General features: G+C 42.8%; 1 protein-coding gene across 2 annotated transcripts; it reads right to left on the bottom strand.

The window, feature by feature from the left end:
• Positions 1-650: 650 nt before the first annotated feature.
• CUNH5orf47 (chromosome unknown C5orf47 homolog) lies at positions 651-17273 on the bottom strand. Of its 2 annotated transcripts, none has more exons than XM_058571841.1 (5): positions 16965-17273; positions 12407-12492; positions 10988-11087; positions 9556-9594; positions 651-4004 (listed from the first exon to the last, which is right to left on the bottom strand). In XM_058571841.1, the coding sequence occupies exons 1-4, from the start codon at positions 17254-17256 to the stop codon at positions 9575-9577; spliced, it is 498 nt and encodes a 165-aa protein (XP_058427824.1). In that variant the 5' UTR covers positions 17257-17273; the 3' UTR covers positions 651-4004; positions 9556-9574. The 2 variants fall into 2 exon arrangements, with proteins under 2 accessions (XP_058427824.1, XP_046277340.1); XM_046421384.2 differs by lacking the exon at positions 651-4004 and adding an exon at positions 7421-7774.
• Between the last annotated feature and the right edge of the window lie 6664 nt (positions 17274-23937).

Here is a 23937-nt window from a genome sequence, read left to right as displayed (position 1 = left end):
CAAAAATTCATCTCTCTGGGATGAATGCCCAGGAGTGCAATTGCTGGGTTTGTGTAGTTTTTTAAGGAAATTGCTAAAATATTTTTCAAAGTGGCTACACTATTTTATATTCTCACCAGCAATATATGACCATCTAAGATGCTTTGTACCCTTTCCAAGCCTTTGATGGAGTCAGAAATTTTTATTTACCCACTCTAATAGTGTTATCTCATCATGGTTTTAATTTGCATTTCCCTAAAAACCAACAATGCTGAACATTCCTTGATGGGCTTATTGCCTCTGTATATCTTCTCCAGTGAAGACTAAGTTCAAGTTTTTGTTAATTTTTTAATTATTGATTTTCTTACTATTGAGTTTAGCTCTTTACTAGATTCTAGTCTTTATCAAATCTGTGGTGTTTCAAATATTTTCTCCCATTCTGTAGCTTCCAATTTTCTTATTGACTTTTGCAGAATGAAAGATTTAAATTTAATGAAGCCAGTTTTCTAGCTTTTTATGGATATTTTTGTTGTTGCATATCTAAGAACTCTCTGCCTAATTCTATGTCGTGAAGACTTTTTTCTGTGTCTTCTAAATATTTTATGGTTTTACATTTATATCAATGATCATTTTGAATTATTTATTTATATAAGATATGAGGTTTAGGTAGATTCTTTTTTTTTTTTTTTGCACATGATACCCAATTGTTCCAGCACCATTTATTGAAAAAATAACCCTTTCTTCATTGAATTAAATGTTTCATTACCTCATAAAATATCAGTTGAGACTATGCTTCCAGGGAAATGGAGTAGACATATGTTTTCCTATTCCTTCTAGAAAATGTTAAGACTAAAAATCTTGGACGTTATATGCAAAACAAACATAAGGCGGAGAGGAAAGGAAAGAGAAAGACTGGATCAAGACCTTATGACTCATGAAACACCATCACGGTGAGTTCCCTAGATTTTCTTTTTGCTTCATATATTCCAGACTTGAAGCTGAAGAAACTGGACACTTGAAAATGCCACCAGGCATGGACAAAAATGGTCCAAGGGAAACCTGCTTTCAATCAATAGCCACTGCCGAAGTCTGGCTGCAGCAAACTAACGGGGGGGGGGGGGGGGGGGTGACGAGCAACTTGTGAAGGTTGATACAGCAGGAGTGGGAGCCGTTTATTGTAGGACAGTAGGGGTATATATACATAACTAATTTCACACAGCTTATCTTAATTAACATAAACTAGGTACAGCAGTCAACCAATAAGGAATCATCATCTTAATGATTACACACAGCTTAACTTAGTTGACATAATCTAGACACAGCAGTCAGTCATTAAGGAATCTCTATCATCTTAATGGCTCGCTGGCGTTACTTCACAAACCACTCCCTCTGGCAAAATGCCAAGTGCCATCTTGACTTGTTTACGGACCCTAACAATCCACCCCTGCCCCCAGAAAACCAAGAAAGGGATAGCCTAGCGAGACAAAATTTAAGGAAATAACCACTGCACTCCAGCCAAGTGCCATGGAAGAAACGGGGGCCCTCACCATACCCACATCATTAAAGGCTGAATCAGGACCCCAGACTTCTCCCCTCCTGAGGCCGTACTGATGTGCCCCAACAACCCAAGGCTGTTGCTTTTGACTTGATGGGTTCCAAAAGAATCCTATTCACAAAGTTCCAGGTGCATACATACTTGGTGCGTCCTAGCTAGGCAATTTGTCTCTACCAGAGTCCAGAAACATATCGGAAGCTGTTTTTCAAAAGGCATTTAATTTTGTGCTGTGGGCAGCATGATTTTGATCCATAATCCCATTATAGGACCTGTCTAAGATTTTCCATAAGCAACACATTACATCTTTTTCCAGTACTGACATCTTCAACACCATAAGATCTGCCAGATAATATGACCCAAGCAGCAGGATTACTTACACCACAGCCCAGACCTGCTACAGAGCTCTTTTCTGCACTGGTTTCCACTTAAGTTGACAAATTTCCATGTCACCTAATATATGGGCTGATATAATCAATGTTCTTAGGTGATAAATGTATCACTTTAAAAACTGTCCTTCTCTGATTAGGATGGAAAGGAATGCATTTACCACATCAATACCATGTTCCTACTCTACCAATGATGTCTGTCTAACACAGAGGCTGTGATCAGGGCTACTGTTCAACGAAGTCTGTAGTAGTCTACAGTCTTTCACATTTTCATTGTAGCTATAATCTTTGCCATCCTTCCACACCTGTAAAACATCATCTTGCTCTTTATTTAATATCTTATCTAGGAGCAGTGGGACAATTTTAGATATTTCCACTCATCTTTTCCCAATATAACTCTTACTGCCCAGGACAAGTATCCAATGTGGGGGTTACTTCAACCACCAGGTACTTCAACTCCTGTTACATACCTGGGAAATGGGGAAGTGACTACTGGGTAGGTTTATAAACCCAGTGGGTGCATTGTGCACCAGACTTTAGTCAGGATTCCATTTATTACCTCATTCCTAGAAGATTCCATTCTAATAGGGGTGCCTAGAAGATGCTTTGCAGTTCTAAGTATCAATGTCAACTCAGAACCTTTGATCAATATTCCTAAGTATTTTTTTTCCCAAGCATCTAAAAAAGCGTCCCAAAGTACGTGGATCACTGATTATCTATAGGCTTGAATTCTAGCCTCTTTGATCATGCAGTCTCAACATCCATCCCAGATATGTCCCTTGTTCATGCCAATACATGCTAACTAACTCTTAAAGAGCTTTCTATGTTTTCTCTCCTTCTTCCTTTATCTGGCCGAGTACTTTTCCAGTTGGGTTACACTAGGACTTAATCCTAATTAGACAGAGAAGTGAGGCAGTTCCCGAGAAGGACATCTCTTGCCTTAAAGGTGGGGCTCCTGCACCACCTTCCAACACAAGCTAAGAATAGACCACCTTTGCAAACTCTGAGGATTCAGGTGAATCCTTCTGTATACTACCAGCACATAGCTATGATCCCCACTTAGAAACGTAGATACTACTCCAGTGGCATACCTCTGCCTCATCAAGTGTTCCCCCATAGTAAAAGGCTGTGCAGTGCTACTCCCCCATCCACTCCCAGAGTTTTCAGCCTCCCTGCTCCCTCAAGCCTGTTCCCTTGTTCTAAACTATTATTTTACTGTTTTATAAACCTGTTTCCTGAAGGGTCCTAGATTACTCAAGACTTTTCTAAAACGTTAGCCTTTCTTCATGTTGCATTAGATGAAAAAAAAAAAAAAAAAAAAAAAAACCTTCCGTTACTTCTGTGTTAGAAGATCCCACTGATATTTCCTCATAATTCCAAAGTTCATTTGAAATCATCTGAGTGATCTGAAATAAATGGCTGAACGATTATTGGAAATATTGACATATTTCTTCTCCATTCTGTATTCACTAAAATCTTTCATTTTCCTCCTCTTCCTGCCCTGCACATCTAAGCATAAAACATCTACCACAGAGTCCAAAACAGAACATGAAAATAAAATCATACATCACATAATAATATCTTGGCCAACAACAAATTTCATACACAACAGTGACATCACAGACATGCTAACACAATGCATTCTTCACGTGTTTGTGATGATGCTGGTATAAACAAACCTATTGTTCTACCAATCATATAAAAATCAGCACAGGGCTGGGGATGTAGCTCAGTGGTAGAGTGCATGCAGGCATGCATATGGCCCAAGGTTTGATCCCCAGCATTGCAAAAGAAAAAATATAGTAAAGTATAGCACATACATTATGCACAGTAATAATAATAACTTTAATGGTTTATATATTTACTATACTATGCTTTGTTGTTGTTTTAAAGTATACAAGTCTACTGTTATGCCAGTAGCAACCTCACACATCTTGTGTTTACTGCATCTCCTGGTTGCATCAAGAGGACAAGTTGAGGGCTGGGGATGTGGCTCAAGCGGTAGCGTGCTCGCCTGGCATGCGTGCGGCCCGGGTTCGATCCTCAGCACCACATACAAACAAAGATGTTGTGTCCGCCGAAAACTAAAATAAATAAATAAATATTTAAAAAAAAAAAAGAGGACAAGTTGATAACCGACTCAAGCTACCTAAGCTTGTGTATGCAGACTCTCTGATGTTTAATGATGCCTTTATAAGAATGTAGGGCTACAGGACCAGACTACTGGGCTAAAATAAGCTGCCTTTAGTCTAAGAGGAAATAAAGAATTAGGTACGGATTTAATGAGTGGACATTCCTATTCATGGAGGCCACAGAAAAGAGAGTCTGGAAACAGATGAAGAGAAGCCAAGACTATATAGTAGTCTGAGGTTTTAATGTATCAGAGTCATCAACCCTGCTAGAATTATAGAATCATAAATAAACAACAGTATACAATGAACATGTCATCAAAGAAGCCCTATTATATTTAAGAAAACAAAGACTTCAATACATTTTCACCAGGAATTATTTAACAAAAATTAAAATATTTAAAGCATTCATTTCAGTGAGAGTGTTCATTATTCCATGGTTCTAGAACAGTGAGACAAACTAAGTTTGTACCCAGCATTAGATTCATACTGTAAATCTAATGAATACTAGCACACCTGATAAAACAGACTATATTACTATGTCAAGTTGCACAAGTCACATAAATAAAAACTACACTGAAGCAACCTAAAACTTCACCACAAAACTTTATGCAGCATAAATTACAATAGAAACATGTCTCATTTTGCAATGCATTTAAGTTGTACATGCTAAAATTTGAAACTTCACTCAAGGATTTATCATACTAATAATTTATTCAGCACACTTTAAAGAAGTTAGATGTTTCTGTGTGCAGGGGAACTGTGGACCTCATGTGACAGGCAGGACCTGGGCCATGTGCCCAGGCAATATGTCCTTCAACTAAAAACAAGTGGATTGATAAACAATCACCAGAAGACATGCTGCTTCAAATCCTAGGCCATTGGACTTTTATGAAGCAAGTTAAGTTATAAGTAGAGGAAGAAACAACACTGTGAATTATTTTACAGTGCTTACATCTTTTATTGTTTAATGAGAATTTTGTATATTCCCATTTTGCATCACCAGTGTAAGAAAATTAAGGAAGCTCAACCTCTCAATGCTTCCACGAGGAATTGATGTAATCCATGTTCCCATCTGGATTATTAAAGGAAAATACCTACCACCTCAAGGGAAAGAAGCAGCTAGTGTACAAAAGGTTTGATACGGAAAACCCTCTTCTGTCTTTCCCTCCCAAATTCCCAAGCCAGCAAAAAAACCAAGAACACTGCTTAATGTAACATTACTACTTAATATTAGGTAGAAAATAAAGGAACTAAACTGGAAACACTTCTAAATAATTGTTTTAGAGTTCTAAAGTTCTCTCTCAATGATTTAAAAATAATGTATCTTTTAATTAGGAGTCTGGCCATGGAGAAGGGCATCTCCTCTGATCTTTGCTCAAAAATGTTCCTAATTACTCCATATCATTATAGAGTCAATTGTAATATATGCATATCATAAACATATACACAGGCTAATTATCCTTAGGATGAAAGCATGGCTTAAGTAATAATTAGTTTAGTTTTAACATCCAAAATAATTATTGTTCTTCACAATTTTAAACAAAGGGAGGAAGCCAAAAATAATTTAAATTAATACAAGTTTAATTTAAAAGTTACACTTAAAAGAAGAGATGCATAAGTAGCAGTTGCAGACTTACTAATGAAAGGTAAAAGTTACCAATTATAAACATAATTGTGTTGATATGCTAATTAAATTTTATGTATAAGATTAATTTAAAAGTATTAATTCTGAAAATAATACTTGCATGTATATGATAACAATGTTTAAAAATTGCATCAGCTTGCAAAAAAAATACTATTAATTTATAAAGAGGCTAGTTTTCCCATTGAACTATTAAATTGCCAATTCCAAAATCACAACAAAGTTAACAAATAATTGTGATTCCATTTAACATTCCATCTTTAAACTCTTCATTATCTTCACTGGGAAATAAATCCAAAGATAGGTTAATCCTAAATGAAAGGTAACAAAATTTAATCTTATTAATAAAATAAAACATCATGTCAGTCAGTATTCGTTGACATTTCTGACATTCTAGACTGTAGAGATCAGCGGGACACTCCTGCACTTACTGTGTTAATGACATGCTTGCTCTGGTCAGCCATGGCCTCTGGTGGACTCCAGGTACAGCCCGTACTTTCCTTCTCCGCTCAACACCTGCTAATACCCTTGGTGACTTCATCAGCTCCATGGACAGGAACTATGTTCCAGAAACATGTGTCACAGGCCACTGCAGGCACTCACCGCAAGCCCACTGCCCAGACCTGCCATCATTTGTGCTTTGCTTCCGGGTGCTGGAAGGCTTAGAGTTCCTAGCTGACATGTTCCCTTCCTCCTACTGTTCATGCCCCTCACTCTCAATGAGCACAGTCCCTTGACCTCCTGCAGACTCCATTGTGCTTCTCTCACTGACCCTCAGTGAGCTCTCTCTTTACTGCCAAGTAAGCCCCTAGAATCCCTAACTTTGAAACTAAAAACTCCCCTTCCTCCTCAACCCACCTGGTGTGCAGTCTCCTCTCTCCATCTCACAATGAGGCTTTCCTTTGCCCCTACTGTGAGAGCAACAAATGACCTTTATGCAGCACAGATTGATCACACTGGCTCCAATTCAACACTTTCAATTGCTTGCATGCAATTTTTATCTGGGTCCCCTCACTTCACCTAACATTCAACATTCAAAAATAAAAGCCAATACATTGACTAAAGAGTTCTTTCTCCCCACTCCTTCTTTCTTATTTCCTCGTTCTCAAAGCTCAGTGCCTTCTTTCTGATCCCGACATCTAATCATGTCTCTGCTCTACCTGTCCTTCCACCTTCCTTCAAGAACATTTCACTTTTTATTTGGATTGCCATGACAGTCACAAGTTTTCTTTTTCACCTCCTGATTGGTCTCCATTGAAAACCTTTTCACAAATGACAGATTCTTTCTAAAATGCAGATCTGATAGCTTCACTGTTTTAAAATGTTCTACATATTGATGAAGAATAAGATATTTGCATAGTCTCTTATTATCTTTCCATGGAATATTCATTAATTACAAAAAGAAAAATTGTAACCATAAATGGGCAACTTAACCTAGAGATCCAAGTCAATAAAGGATCAATGAAGATCACATGACTCCAGATATGATACTTTGAGAAGTAACTTTACTAATATAAAGTTCCAGTCAAAATGCATAACATAAATCAAATAGTAACAAAGTACCAGCAAGTCCAGAGGAATAATCTGAAACTTAACTAGTCTACTCCTTAAGAAAAAAAAAAAAAAATGTCAATATCATGTGCCGTCTCTGTCCAGCAGAGATGGCTAACTTAAGGTCACTCGGGGGAAATTCTCAAGGCGTTAGAAATAAAACACAGACACACAATTTACCTTTAAACCAAGCTCCAGGACAGCTCCTCTGCCCTTGGCTTCAAGCTCTCCAAACAGGAGAGCAAGGAACTACATGAGAGGCTGGCGAGAGAGCAAACACATTTTGGAGCGAGCTTTTATTAGGGGAAATCTAAATTTTTAGGAAATCCCAGTCCAATGAGGGTCAAGGGGAGCAGGGTTACAAGGACAGGCAAGGTGATTGGATCCCTGGGGATGTGGAGAGACACGCCCCTTGCACGAAGACACAGTTGATCGCACCCTAGAAGACTGGGACTATCCAGCAGCGTGATGGCCGGATGCCATACCATTCAGCAGGGGAGTCAAACATGGTCACATGCTAGATTGGCCTCTCACAATCATGAAGTAAAAAGAAAGGTTAAAGAATTGTTACAGATTTAAGAAGATATTTGACAACTAAATACAATACATGATCCTGGACTGGACTTGGTACATAGAAAAAACTACCATTAGACTCATTTGAGGCAATGGAAAACAATCAGAATATAAATTATATAATGGTTTTATATTAATGTCATATTTCCTGAATTCCATAATTATAGTGTGGTTATACAAAAGATACACTATTTTAGGGCATACATATTAAAGTATTAGGGGTAATAGTTTCATACACAGAGAAAGGATAGGAAAGCAAATGTGGAAAGATGCTAAAATTGGTGGATCTGGATAAATAATAGAGTTCTTTCTTCTTGCAACTTTCCTGAACATTTGAAATCATTTAAAATAAGTGGTCCATGCTTCTTCATTACCTGCTAAACAGACTACAGATCCTTGCCTAGCAGCTAAGTGAGACTCTTTGAAATACAATCTTAGGGTTTTTTTACATCTTTCTTTAATCATACTATCTTAAGTAATCTTTAATAAAACTGTACATTCCCTAAATGCTGTGGTTTGGACCTGGAATGTCACCCAAAGGCTTACATGTTGAAGGCTTGGTGCCCAATGCAGCAGTGTTCAGAAGCGAGACTCTTAAGAAGCAACTGGCTCGCCAGGGCTGTAGCCTGGAGCACTGGCTTAGAGGCTGGTGGCACCATTGGGAGGTGGAAACTTTAAGGGCAACCTAGTGGAGGAAGTAGGTTACTGGGGGTGTGCCTTCCCCAGCCCTTTCCTCCCTCCCTCTCTGTGCCCAGCTGCCCTGAGGTGAGCAGCGTTCACACACCATGCCTTTCTGCCATTGGATTCTGTCTCACCAAAGCAAAGAAGCCAGTCAGCCACAGAGAGAAACCTCTGAAACCATGGGCCAAAATAAAACTTTTCTCAAGTTGTTTTTCTTGGGTGTTTTTCACAGCAACAAAAAGCTGCCTAATACACTCAACATTCTGTTGGAGTCCATCAATTTGCTTATGTTCCTATCTAAGGTATATGCTCCTCTTCACAGTCCCACTTATAAAAATCTAATTTTTATTTTCAAAGGCCTGTCTTACCTCCTCTATTATTTTTCAATTCCCATAAAACTGTATGTAATCTCTCCTTAGGAGCTTAATGAGTCTAAATTATTAAGAAACCAGGGACATGATTGTTAAAAATAAAAAAGAACAAGATGGTCAGTTTAAAACCTGGGATATCAAAAGTAACTATGGAATAGCTTAAAGAAAATCAGAGGTCAGAGATAGAATAGAGATTTAAGTCATATACCTAAAAGAAGTAATTGGAGAGCTATAAATAAATATCAGTATGTTATCTGAAAGTGAATGTAAGGAGAGCACCGGTCTGACAGTTATTCCTGGAAAAGCAAAAGGGGCACATTAAAAATACACAGAAAATACAGTCAAAGAGGCAGAATGAGAACCATGACAGTCTTCAGGACACAAGAGAAAAGAAAATGTTGAAGGAGCTATAATAGAAAGATAGCATTAAATGTGACAGCACTTTCAAAGAAAAAGAGAAATAACTGGAAATATGAATAAAAGGAAGCAGAAGAAAAAAATGGACCATTGGGGGAGTGGTTTCAATAGTTTAATGAGAAGAACCTAAATGAAGTTTTAAATGTCAACAAATACTTAAGGAGTGCCAAATACTGGATTAAGGAAATAAGTAAGCTGGAACTAGCAGTGGGTATATATTAAAAGGCAAGGAAAAATCTATGCAGTTATTATCTAAATGGATTCTTACCAAAAGATGAGCATGAGATTCATCTTGTGTAATCTGAGTCTAGAAACAATATAAAACACAAAAATTCAAGTTTGTCTTTAGCATTGATTTTCTCTTTAAGAAATACATACTAAGGAATAAAGTTGTAACATTTTTGAAACATTATTGGTTTTATAAAAATTTTGTAATCTAGTTTAAGACTGTAATGTGAACTAATAAATTACAAGGATACCTTTTTGTTTATTAGAAACTATTTCTGAAAAACAAAACAAATTAAGTTGTTAAATAATCTTTACAAGCTTACTTTATGTTTAATAGAAGGCCTTTTGCTGAGGCACAAAAGAACCTGCCAAGTTCAAGGTCATACACCTGGATTATCATTCTCAACAATGCCCAGTGTTCCTGCACACTATTCTGCCTATTCAAACATCATTTTCTTTTAAACAATCTCTGACCACTTTCCTTGCTCCTAATCCCTCTTCCTCTTTATTGTCCTTTACTAGATACATGAAATAGAATATCATGAATCTGAACATTGGTTTATATGCCACCATTGCAAACAATTTATGCTATTATTGATGCAATATTATATGAACATTAAAAAGTTTCCAGTGTTTATATTGCTTACAAAATGGTATTGTTTTATTATCTTATTAAAATATTCTTCACAAAATTAAATACAAGTTTAATGACTGTCAAACAGAAATTGTCACCAAGTGACTATGTATTCTGAGCATCCATAGCAGCATTCATCATGATAGCATGCATGTGAAGCAAATAAATTAACTATTTTGATTTACCAATTCATATGACATTGATTATATTAATTTTATTCAACTTGACATTTTAAAAATCCAGAACTTCCAATTATGATAATAAACATAGTAGATTACATCACATTTTTCCCTGACCACAATATCAACTCATTATTGATGTGGCTTTAGAACATGGTTTAATTCATGAGCTGTTTTCCAGGAATGAAATACTGACATCAAGGCCATAACTCCAAGGCAGGTTTTAAGTGCCTTAAATTGTACTGCAACATCCATGGAAAGGAAATGACCACAAGAAGCTACATAAATAGAATGCATAATTTTATACTAGAGTTAAAATGTTTTTCTTCATCAATAAGGATGAGTTTTGTGATTGGTATTGAAATTCACATTTAACAGACAAGTGTGTTCCCTTTGCTCCATAAATTCCAGCCAACACACACTTTCTGCAACCCACCCACTCCTATACCTATGCCTGCAGTCTGCTCTACACTTACTCCTGGAAGACATCATGTGCTTTCAATTATAATGAATGCTGATAACATAGTAAGCTCACTTCTATAGTTCTATACATTAAATGTGACAACTAGGAAAACTACTAGTATAACATGCTCCAAGGTGAACTAAACCATTTATAGAAGTCAGTTTTCTTGAATACAATAAAAATTGTGTTAACTTACTTTCACTAGATAACTTCTGGCATTTCAGCCTGAGTCTATATTTTTCATTTTCTTCAAGCATTCTAGAAATGACTTTGTAAACACTGTTCCATACTGAAACCTTAAAAAATAAGCACAATTAAGGAATGCTGAACAGAATGTAGGAATGCAAGGGGTAATGATCCCACTATTACATGTCAATCAACATTATAAACAACATTAGCACCTAAATTTAAATATGATTGTTTCCTGTGATCACTGAATTATCTGTTCTCCTTTTCCAACTTCCTAGAATTCCACCACCTGTAGTATTTAAACTGTTCTGTATGAAGTTTCCTTTCAAAGGCAATGACCATCAAGTTGGAACCTAAATGGTTCCAAAAACATTCAATTAAAAAAAATAGTAAATTTCTATTTCTATGTCTAAACCATTGGGCAGTGATGTGATTTTTAATGTATTTAATTCTAGTTAAGAATTACATATTTTTTCAAGGACATAGCAAAACAAAATTACTAGACATCATGAATATACTAGAATAAGAATGAGTACTATGAGATCTAGACTCATAATCTGGAATTGGTAAGTGTTGAAACCTCATCAGAAATATCTTTACATCCTCAATTATTATGATTGATGAAAAATATATATGTAAAGCACTTACTTCCATGTCTGACATAACAACAGTCAAAGCAAATATTGGCTGTTGCTCTTTTCTCCTTACCCCAAAGGAAATTGTTCTTGGAAGAAATATTTCTTAGTGCAGTAGGAAGATTAGATGCTCTCTCAAAGTACATATGGTGCAAGGGTTAGTTACCCTGCATACTATTTTATATATACATATGGATTATATATCAAACAAATTCAAAGATCAGAAACAATACAATTTTATCATGATCAACTAATAATTTCTTTAAATTAAACTAAAATGGCAATCAAAGGCACCTGATCTTGACTTAGTTAGAACACTAAAGGCACCATGACATTTGGACAACTAGGTGGAGAACAGAGCAGCAGTAAAGATTCATCCCTGTCAGCTTTCCACTAGAGGCCTAACATGTACTCCTTGTCTTTGAAAACAGCTATGTGACACTGATATAGATAATTTTCCTTTTATATGAAATCCATGATTTTATTTTTATACCAAATTATCGATCAATTTGTTATATTCCATGAAACACAGATTATGCTTCAAAAGATCTCCCAGGGTTACATTTTGATCAAAAGGCATTTTATACCTTCAAATACTCTAAGGACTGCTCTTCATGGTTAATAAATATATCCAAGCTTACTTCCATTTCTGCCAAATTACTTCTATTTTCTCATTTCAGAAAATTAAATTACTTTATTGGAACTGTTTTCACTGACTTGAATATCTTCACACACTTTGAACTTCAATCTAAAGTTCAAACTATTGCTCACTCCCCTTTACAATAATATACCTTTTTCCTTTTTTTCATTATTTTGGAGGCTTCATTCACTGGTATAGGAAAATCAAACTTTTTAGCTGCATCTTTCTGAATGACACCTAATTTTTTAAAAGAGTAAAAACATATCAAAGTCAGTACATATTTTAAAGAATTCACTAACCTTAACATAGAGAACTCAGAAATGTCTCTTAAGGTCTTTTGGAGAATTTTTACACTTGTTGGTATATTTCTGATCATTAAATAATACTACTTTACCATTTAGTTAACAATATGCTGAAAAAAACCAAGAAACCTGAAAGTGAACAACCCTGTAGGTAACCTAGGAAATCATTCACTTATCCCATCTTCTCCCCTTTCTGATTTGTGAGTCCCCAAAGGGCCAACAACAGAATAAATACAAGAAACCACATCTTGCTGCTGTTCCACAGCCTCCCTCCTCTCCCAGGCCCTCCAGACACAGCTTGTGTTTCCCACCACACAATCCCCTGTGCTTCCTCCAGTGTGTCTCACTCATAACCCTCTCATGTGCTTCTGCACATGCTTCCCTACCAGGCACACATGTGTGCATACACACATACCCCAGGTGAATTCTGCCCATCCTTCAACACTCAACTCACATGTCACCTCCTCTCCACAGCCTTCCTTCAAAGACACAGCCCCACATACAGCACTGGCTCCCAGACCTCCTGCACTGTGCTTAGCACACTTTTATATCAATTTTCTGCAATCTGTTACCTCTGGGAGGATCTGGCTCTGAGGGTGGTGGCCATGTGTGGCTTATTCATCTCTTCATCTGTAATATTATAGAGGGCTCCTTGACTTATGAGGGGCTTATATCCAGATTAAACCCATCATAATTAGAAAATATACAAGTCACTAATGAATTTACTATACCTAATCTACACTATATCATAGCTTAGCCTGGCCCACCTTAAACAGGCTCTGCACTTCCATTAGCTCACAGTTGAGCAAAATCTCCTGAAGCAAAGCCCACTTTGTAATAGTGTTGGATATCTCACATACACACAGAGATGGATGTTTCATTATCACGATGGGATGCAAAAACACTGGCAATACAATACACTGTAGGGTACCTGTTTACCACGATTGACTGAGAGCCATAGCTCCCTGTTACTGTCCAGCAGCACTTGCAAGTGTCCTACCATGTTATCATAAACTACCAAGGTATCATAAAGTTGAAAAATTGGCTAAGTTGGGGGAGGTTTTACAGAATGAATAAGCTTACTGACTCCATTCACTGAACCAGCATTGTGGCCTTCCCAAAGTTAACAGAAGAAAACCAAAGGGCTTGTGTCCAAAGACAAATCATAGACAATGTGTGTTCCCTAAAAGCCTTTGCATTTGCTCTCCTTTTCTACAGCGTCCCCTAGCCTTCCCCATTTCAGCCCTGACCCACCATCACTCCACCTGAATCTTTTCTACACATTTCATAGTTAGCTTTGCAGGATGTAGTCTCTGATCTCACAAAGCCACTAATGCTCAGTTACACAGGATTTATCACATTATTTACTTGATTATTTATTCTTCCCTAGAGATTCAGTTTCTAATTGTTCCATTTGTTGAATGATCTAGAATAAGCTCTAAAATGACACTTTCCAACTGGTGAGGTACATGTCACTGATATAAGTGAGGCACAGACACAGTACTAAAGGACAATAATTCACACAGTGAGAAATATCCCCTTCCCCAATTCCTTTTCAATCTCTTAATTATATCAAGGAGGAGGTCTGAGTTTGGCACAAGCATGCCATTTAGAATTCTCTAAGTCTTGCAAATTTCCCTTTATGAACATAGACAACCTACTTATTTAGAATTCTTTTTTTTTTTGGCCTTTATTAGATTTATTTTTAATAAATTTCTATTTATGGCAAATAGTATAGGTTTTCCAGTGTGGTAATGATGTAAGGTGTTCTAAAAACAAATTTAATTAAGAAGGATCATGTACCTATTTAAATAAACGTATTAAGTAATAGTATAGATGATAATACAGCTATGACATAGAAAATTAAGTTTGGGAAACTCTGCTCTTTACATTCCCATGTTTAATCTTTCTTCTAAATGCCTTCAATATTTAGAACATTATATTTGCATCATTCCCAAAATTTCCTGTCTAAGTGTTATCCAGCCTATACCTATACTTCTTGAAGCTAGGATAGGAGCCATCAAGTTTGTCTGTAATTACTTGCAGATCTAAGGTATAGTAAGAAATATAGCCTGGCATTTTGGTACGTGCCTATGATCCCATCAGTTCAGGAGATTGAGCCACAAGGATTGCAAGTTCAAGACCAGCCTCAGCAGTTTAGTGAGGCCCCAAGAAACAACTTAGTTGAGACCCTGTCTCAAAAAACAGCAAAAGAGAGAATGTACAAAACAGGCAAAAATATTTCTTCCACTTAATTTTTGTACCACACTGAGGCTAACTCCAGTGTACACCATGGATTTTTGCCCCAACTTGTCCATCAAACCTTCCTCTACTCCTCTTTCTACACACTCCACCCAAACTGTATTTAAAGTTTTACCTAATTACTGCCCATTGCTGATCCATATTCAATAACTTGTCCACATTTCCTCCCAAGTGTCCTTTGCCCCTATCTCAGCTCCACATAGATATCACAAGGAACTTCCACCACCATCAAGCTGTCCTTGATTCTCTCACCCCCAAGTTATTCAACACTTCCAAAATAGTATAGCACTTCCACAATAGAATTCAATCCTCTTTTATTTATAATTTATGGATATATCTCCCAAACTCTGTGTAGACAAGAAGCCAGCCTGATTTATTAGTCTTCTCTGGAATGTTAGGCCAGGTGCCGTGGCACACACCTGTAATCTCAGTGACTTGGGAGGTTATCGCAGGAGGATCACAAGTTCAAAGGTAGCTACAGCAACTTGGTGAGGCCCTAAGCAATTTAAAGAGACCCTGCCTCAAAATAAAAATAAATTATAAAAGGGCTAAGGTGTAGCTCAGAGGTTACCTGGGTTCCGTTCCTTGTTCCAAAAAGAAAAGAAAAAAGAAATGTTAGAAGATTGCCTGATCTCACTGTTCCTGATCTCTGAACTCCAGTACATCTTACAGTTAACAAACTTATCTTCCAGAAATAAACCTGTCCCTGATAATTTTACTCCATCATGCAAAAATCTTTAATTATGATAAAAATGACAAACATTCCACAATCTGATCCAAAACTTATTTTTCATTTATGCAATAAATATGGGTATGTACCTACCATATACTAGACACTGGACTAAGTCACCTGTTGCCTTCTAGCTTTCTCTGCTCTATGTGTCCACATAGTCAGGGCATTTATTGTGTGCCAGGCATTTTTTATGTATTATTTCACTTAGGTAGGAAATATTAACTCCATTTTACAGAATCAAAAATTGTGGATCAGAGTAGTTACAAACACAACCAGTATTACCCTACTAATAAAAGACAAAGCCAAGGTTGTCTTTGACTTCAAAGCCTGAGGATTTCTACTATCCCATTAGAAACTTTTCTATTCGGTTGCCTTGATTTTCTGCCTCTATGTCTCTTCTTTCTTTGAACTTGATTATCAAAGCCTGGTTGAGGTCCCTCTGCCAGCACTCACAGCTACTAGCATAAATCCTCATAATTCACGTATAAGTCCTTCAAGTGCTGAATATATGACCCATGTTTGTCACTAGCCAAGTGCCCACCACAGTGTGATAGATGCTAAAAAAATGCTACTGGATGGATAAATAATTCATCTTTATTCCCCACGGAGAGTGAGGTATAAGTATTTAATGGATACTTTTAAAAAGTGACAATGGAAACAATATATATTAGAATCTAAGGGAAATATTTAAATAGTGATTTTAAAAATTCACTATCACTGAAATCTCCTGCTTAAAAAAAAATCCATTAAAAGAACAAAGAAACCCTACGGAAATAACAGGAAAAGAAATACAGGTGCGCTGAAACTAATGATGAAGAGACTAAAAACAAAATATCTATCAGTTAATCAAAATTGTAGCTTTTTAAAACAGACTGAATACGAGGTAACTCGTCAAGAGGAGGGGGGCAGCAGATCTCCAAAAACTAGGAGCCAGGGGCGCGCCTGTGGCGCAGGGCGGCACCGCGGGCCCAAACCCCTGCCGGCGGCCATGCGGGTTCCAGAGCCACTGAGTCATCCCGGGGATGGGGACCCGAGGGCTGGCTGCCGCGAGGGCTGGCTGACGGGCGAGTGACCGGCAGAGCTAAGCCACAGGAAGGCTGGCTGCCAGGAGGGCAGACAGGGGGTGACCGCGCGCTGGCTGACAGAACCGCGGCGGGGAAGGGAGTGGCCAGAGAGAGCAGTCGGCCCGCAGGACCGCCTGGGAGGCGGAGGACCCACAGGACGGGGGACAGGACGGGGGACAAGACGGGGGACAGGACGGGGGACAGGACGGGGGACAGGACGGGGGACTGGCAGGAGGCTGAGGGGCGGCTGCCTGGCAAAATGGCTCGCAGCAGCGGGGACGGGAAGTGACCGCCGCGGCACGTGGCGGCGCCGAGGAGCCCGCCCGCCCGCATCCCGCACCACGCCACCTGCAGGGCCGGGGCGGCCTGGCGCGCTCGACGCCCGCAGCCGGGACCTGCCGGCACGGCCCGCGGGGACCCTGCGCTCGGGACCCGCGGGCAGCTCGCCGCCGCTCAGGAACCCTGCCGCCGCCTCCCGCGGTTCCTTTGGGCCTCCGCGGGTCTCGGGCCTTGACCATCCGCGGCCGGAAACCCGAGGGCCACCCAGCTGCAACACGCAGCCACACTGGTGCGAGCCGAAGCGGGTCACGTAGACGAAGTGCGCTGGAGTCCGCCGCTCCCCGCGGCCCGCTGGCGCCATCTTACTCTGTCGCGCGGCCCAGGGGTGGGGGTAGGCAGGGGAGGGTGTTCCTCTGTGGGGGAGTGGGCGGGGCCACTGCAGGGATGGGGCGGGGCCACTGGGGGTGGAAAGCAGACGGGTAGGCATGGATGGGCCCTGGACAGGAGCCCAGCCCCTCTTAGGGAAAATCCACACAGCCAGCTCCTTCTCCTGCTCAGATCCTAGCCCCAGGGCCCCCTGAGGGCAGCCACCCTGATCCCCTCCCAGGCGCCATCTCTGCCGTGGTCTGAATGACTTGCTTGGTGGTAGTTTACTTGTTCACGAAGGGTCACCCTCCCTCCACCCCTGTGGCCGCATGCAGGCAAGGTCCTTGACTGTCCTGTTCCCACAGCACCTGCCCAGTGCTGACCACAGTGCTGACGTGCAGGCGTGCCACCTGAATCTGTGTGTAAATGAGCAGACAGATGTCAGAAATCACAGAGCCCGCACAGAGGGAAGGAGAGGTGGAATCTGCAGGACCAGCCCTCCCCTGCCTCCCTCCCTTCCTGGCTCCTCCACCGTTCCAAGCTCTGTCCCCTGTGCACACTGCCCAGACCTCGCCTCCTCCCTCAGGAAGCTTCACCCCTCCACGGGGACCTGACCAGTGCCTTTGGTGACGGGCAGACAGTGTGGCCTTTCGTGTTCTGTCCCTGCTGCTGGAAAGGGAGGTGTCAGACCTGAGGCCCAAGACTGAGGGTGAGGTGAGCATGGCAGGCCCAGCTGGGTCTCCGTCACACCGAATTCCTTAGGAAAGACTCAGGAAAGAGCCTGAGTTTCCTGGGTGTCAGCTCACTCTGTGGAGAAGACGCTTCTCGATTCTTCTGTGAGCGTGGTTCAGGCCTTTAAGAGCAATCCTCTCCCACCCCGTCCATCCTTCTCGGTGGACTCCAAATACACACACCCTGACGTCAGCTGTCTCTGAGAAATGCCACCAGCCTGCCCTATCAGCTTCCTCCGCCTTCCTTTGGTGCTAGGGGACCTTGGGATTCATCCCTGCTGACCCATCCCACCCAAGCCAAGGGCCAGCCTTCAGCCTGGAGTGGGCTGCTCCACCCACCCCTGACGCTCAAGGGCCTTCTCCCTTCTGAGCCTTGCTCCCCTCAGGGCCCCGTCCTTGCAGTCCTCAGAGGGTCCGGCCCCTCCCCTTCGGCCCCTCCCCCTCCACCTGTGCCCTTGGCCTCAGCCCCACCGAGCTGCTCCACCTCCTCAGCCGAGCCTGCCAGCCTCACTCCACCTACTGGACCCTCCCCTGCGTCCACTGGCTTCCCCTCACCTCAAAGCTCAGCTCAGGAGCCCTTTCTCACCAGGTGCCTGGCTCCCTATGGCTCTGAGGAGCACCCAGAACAAGCTTATCACAAATCGTGATCACCTGTTAACGGTCTACCTGCCCAGCTAGACCCAGCTGGCCTCAGCTCCGGTCCATTCTCCATTCACACGCTGACTCATTCACACCCTCTCCCCACCAGAGCCACCTCGAGGAGATCGGGAGCATCTTGGTTCACCGTTGTATTTTCAATGTGGAGCAGAGCACCCGACACACAATAGGTCCACACAGTCCCACCTTTTCCTTATACAACTTTCACTGAACACTTTCTTGAGCCAGACCTGTGACAAGCGTGTACCTGGAGTGTGTCATTTAATTCATATACCCACCGTATGAGACAAGTATAGTCACCCCTACTTATCTGAGAGACACATTCCAAGACCCCCCAGTGGTTGCCTAAAACCTTGAATAATACTGACACCTCTATATTGTTTCCTATACATACATACCTATGATAAACTTGCACCTTTTCACTCAAAGAAAGCACTTTATGGCCTCTCTTTGGCATATCCAAATTGCCAGTATCAGTATTCTTGTGCCTTGAGGCAGTTATTAAATACAATAAGTGTTACTTGAACACAAGCACTGTGATACCACCACGGTCAATCTGATAACTAAGACAAACTAAGTAGCTCACAGGTGGGTAGCATATACAGCATGGATACGCTGACAAAAGGATGATTTATGTCATGGCAGGATGGAGCAGGATGACAGGGATTTCATCATGCTATGCAGAATGACATGTGATTTAAACTTATGGATTACCCATTTAATATTTGCAAACCAAAGTTGACCAAGGCTAACTGAAACTTTGAATAAAGAGGGGATTACTTTACTATGATTCTGTCATAAGGATCATTAGCCCCATTTTACAGATAAGGAATAAAAGGCATAGATCAAGTTGCAGAGGGAAAAAAAAATCCCAGAATCACAGAGGGTTTCAGAATCAGGCAGCATGGCTCCAGCAGGCAAACCTTAACCCCTGCTCCAGACGTCCCTGTCGCCACATCTGTCACACTGCATAGTACCTGTCTCTCTCCTCCTCAACTGAGCAGCTCCCAGACAGAAATGATGGAGGGGAGCGTGAAGAAATGAATGAGTCTAACTGTGACAGCCAGACGCCCTTGCCGCTGCTCAGCTACCGTCAACCACCAGGTGGCAGTCACAGCTCCCAGATGAACGCCTGCTCCCTCCTCCCCCTCCCTCCCTCCCTCCCTCTCTTTTTAAAAATAGAAATGTGTCCATTTTTATTGTTATCAAGACGTGAGCTTGAATTCAAAACACAACTCCCGACTGGACTTTGGGAAATGGCACTTAGAGAAAGAGTCCCCATCCTCGCACACCGTGCGCATCCCCGCCCCCCTGCCAGGTGGGCCAGGGCAGGTGGAGCCGGGGATGCCCTTGGGCAGTGCACCGCACAGCCGCCGGGGCCAGGGTGAAACATAATTTCAGCCCAAGTCAAAGAAGCTTTGCTCCTCCTCCTCCGGCAGCTGCAGGAGCCCGGAGAAACAGAAGAGCAGCTCCTCCCAGAGAGCGCTCCACATGGTCCTCCAAAGGGACAGCGCACAGGACTGTGGGAAGGGCCTTCCACCTCGTCTGCGCCTGAAGTGCGTTGTCACCCTCCGCTGGCACTGCCACCGGCTTGTGGTGGCTTCCACTGTGTTCCCGAGAACGTTCCCCGACTCCACGTGGGAGGTGGGGGCTGAAAGCCCTGAGGCAGCTTCGCCTTTCAAAAAGCGAACCTGGGACTGCAGGGATGGAGAGAGGGAGGCCAGTCCACGAGGCCGCGGAGGGAGGGAGGCCAGTCCACGGGGAGGGAAACAGGAGCGCTGCGACCCTCCAGAAGGCCAGGCAGCGCACTCAGAGCCTTCTGGACGATGCCGAGGCTTCTTGTTTCTAAGACTGGGTTTCAGGGTGGGATCTTGGGACCCAAGTTTAGAGGTGCCTGAGGGTTCGAGCCTGTTCTCAGAGCAGTCAGCGGATCCCATGGCTGTTGTTCCACCTCAAATGTCAACGCCTCCATTTTCAGTCCTGGGTAGTGAGAGAACCGCTGGCCCCAGGTTACCCAGCCCAACGCTGAGCTGAGCTGGGGCCCAGTGAATGGCAGCCCCCACCCCTCTGGGGGCTGAGAGATGGTTCTCCAGGCCTGGAGCAGGAAAGTCGAGCCTGCCCTCCCCCCCTGCACTAAGCCACCTAGCACACACCTGGCTCCTACTTCCAGGGACTCGGAGTCTAAATTAATTAAGTTTCCTACATCATTTTGCATAAGCCGCCTCAGGCAAGTATCAGAATAAGGTAGAGTAACAATCGGAATTAGGATCAGTTCAATGCATCGCAGTGTCACCTGCCTTCTTGTTAAAAAGGGAACCTTCTGCCCTTTCAAACAAGAATTTCATGGAGACTCCACTAGACCTGCATCACCCATAGGACAGCAGCCGTCCCCTCCTAAAGGGCTTTGCCACCCTGGCTCCTCCACACCAGGTCTCCCAATTGCCAGGATGAGCAGGAATCGGCTCAGATGCCTCCCTGACACCCTTCTTCGGTGGCTCTCCCTAAATCTAATTGACAATACAGTTTTTAAAATGTAAAAATAAATGTAAAAGCCCAAACTATGAACCTTCTAGGAGAAAACACAGGAGAAATGCTTCCTGGCTTCTGACTGGGCAAGGATGGTTTGAACAAGACCTCAAAGGCCCCATCAATAAAAACAAAGAATAGACAAGTTGGATGACATCAAACGGAGAGCTTCTGCACAGAAAAGGAAACGCTCCGTGGAGGGAAGAGACAGCCACAGAATGGGAGGGAATATTCGCATAATATACATCTGAGAGGCCGTTGATGTGTAGAGGACTCAAGGAACTCGGCATCTCAGTAGCAAGAAAGCAGACGACCCAGTTCAAAATGGGCAAAGGGCCCCAATAGACATTTCTCCCCAGAAGATATTCAAGGAGGTACCTAGAAGATGCTCCCCATCCCTGATCATCAGGGAAATGCAAATCGAAACCACACCTAGAAAATGCCTCACTTCAGTGAGGACAGCGGTTATGGAAAAAAGAAGCCGGTGCTGGGAAGACATGGAGAAAAAGGAACCCCTGCCCCTGTTGGTGGAATTGAATTAGCACCGCCATTACGGAAAACAGTGCAGAGCTTCCTTTAAAAATAAATGAAAATAGAACTAAAATAGAAACCGGAGTCTCCAACCTAACTGGTGAGGCTCTACGAGGTGTCCCCTTGGCCTCTCAGCTCAGCTCCTGCCTACCCCTTGCCCAGGCATCCAGCCACACTGCCCTTCAGGCGTGTTTATCCAGCTTGGTGTCACCCCAGGAGGTCTGCACAGGTTGCTTCCTCTGCAGAACACTTCACCCCAGATTGCAGCACTGCTTGTTTTTTCTTGTTATTTAGATTTTTACCTGCCATCCCATCTCTGCAGCCAAGTAGCCCCTCTCCTTCCTGGTCTCCACCTCTCTTTCCTAATTTATTCCCCTCACAACACTAAACACTAACACTTTCTTGTTTGTGGATGTGTTTACGTGTTAATTGCCTGGGTTTTCTTTCTAGAATGCAAATGCCAAGAGGATAGGGACTTTGCTACTTTTGCCTCCACAATGTCCCCAGACACTGGGACAGTGCAAAGTCTTGTTAGGTGAATGAGTAAGTGAATAAGAAAACTCCCTGGTTAATTCTCCTTTGCAGATGGACAACTCTGGCCGGCAGCTGTCAAGTTCAGCATTCAGACTAGCGCTTATGTACAGTGGGCCCTTGGGGTCCCAGCACTTCACCATTGCAGATTTAACCAACCACACACTCAGCCAACCTTGGATCAGAAATACTCAGAAAAAATTCTTCATCTGTACTGAGCACGTGCAGACATCCCATCCCTAAGCAGAACAGGATGGCACCTGTTTCCCTAGCGTTTGCATTGTCCTGGGTGTCACAAGTCACCTAAAGGTGGTTTAAAATATACAGGAGGGTGTACGCAGGTGGGAGGCAAACACTCTGCTGTTAGATAAGGGGCTTGAGCCTCCTAGCATTTTGGTGTCCTTGGGGGCTAAAGGACAACTGTCACACCTTGCTTTTGCAAGACTTTATCTGCCTAGATGCTCCCCAGGTCCCCGTCCTGGTGAGGACAGTCAGAGTTCTCTAAGACTCACCAGATCAGTCACAGAAAGAAACACATGCCCACATGCACACGCACGGGCACGCCAAGGGCTCGAACGTAGGCCTTTGTCCCAAGAAAGCCATGCCAAGAGGGCCTTTGCCTGTCCTCCTCCACGGTGCTTTGGGGCCTGGCCCAATATCTTTGTTGAAGGAATGGATGGATGAATGACTGAGTGAGTGGGGAACTGGCACCGTCCCCTCTCAGGGGTTGTCAGGCTGGTCTGCTCAGGCCTAGGGAGAGGCCATCTCTTCCTCTGTGCCTCCCATCCCTGCCTAAAGCTGCGGCTAGGAGCCTTCCAGCTCAGGAGGCAGGGCACCCCGCCCACAGAGGGCACTGCTCCCAGCACCTCACTTGCGGTGACTCCCAAGGGTCAAGAATACCTCTCAGGACCTGCTCGCTCCTGAGAAGGCGTAACACGGGGCTCACCTCCCTCTGGGCCAGCAGTGTGGGGTCCCAGGCCTCAGCCTTACTGTGACTCTGTCCCTGGGGTGCTTTCTGCACCTTGGCCCCAGGCGGGGGCTGCCTTGCTTTCTTCATCAGACACTCCAGCCTCCATTTTCCCTGTGAAAAGGATGAGCCTTGGCGCCTAGGGGCTGTGAGCATCCTCTGGGGACACAGAAATCCTGTCCCTGGTGACTATAAGAGCAGGTCTAGGAAAGAGAATGAACCTTCTGACCCTGTGAGTCCCTCGCTCACCAGCAGCAAGCCACATGATAGGCCCCAGGACACACTCACTGGGAAAAGCAGTGCTTGTCCCCCCTCCCCAAGAAGGCAAAGGGATGCTGTGAATGACAGCTACCCACTGTGGTAAGTGTGCATCAGAGGGGACTTCTGATGACAGACGAGTGGTGACGAAGGGGAGGGGTTGCTGTGGTCCTGACGGCCCCTCCCAAATTCTCCTTAAACTTTGCCACCCCTGAAACGGTGCTAAGAGGCGGGACCCGCAGGAGGTGACTGGGTTGTGGGTACATGGCTCTCAGGCACGGGTCGGTACTGTGTCTGGCAGTGGGCGCCACATCTGGAGAAGTTGGACCCTCTTGCCAGCTCCAGGACCTAGACAGAGACTGGGGCCCAGCTTGTGGACTTCTAGGTTTCTGTTATCATCCACCTAGTCCAGAGGGTTCTGAGACAGCACCAGAAATGGACAAGATGGGGTCTTTAGAAAGTGACCCAGGCAGCT

This window comes from Marmota monax, unplaced genomic scaffold (assembly GCF_021218885.2).
Source record: "Marmota monax isolate L192 unplaced genomic scaffold, Marmota_monax_Labrador192_F-V1.1 WCK01_AAM20220418_F8-fsc00084, whole genome shotgun sequence".
Taxonomy (NCBI): domain Eukaryota; kingdom Metazoa; phylum Chordata; class Mammalia; order Rodentia; family Sciuridae; genus Marmota; species Marmota monax.
This window is presented reverse-complemented; position numbering and strand designations above follow the sequence as displayed.

Coding starts and splice junctions, on each gene's coding strand:
- CUNH5orf47 (XM_058571841.1), bottom strand. CDS start 17,256: ATGGCGCCAGCGGGCCGCGGGGAGCGGCGGACTCCAGCGCACTTCGTC. Junction 12,493..16,964: donor AGGCCGCCCCGGCCCTGCAG/GTGGCGTGGTGC, acceptor TTAAAAAATTAG/GTGTCATTCAGAAAGATGCA. Junction 11,088..12,406: donor TAATGAAAAAAAGGAAAAAG/GTATATTATTGT, acceptor TTATTTTTTAAG/GTTTCAGTATGGAACAGTGT.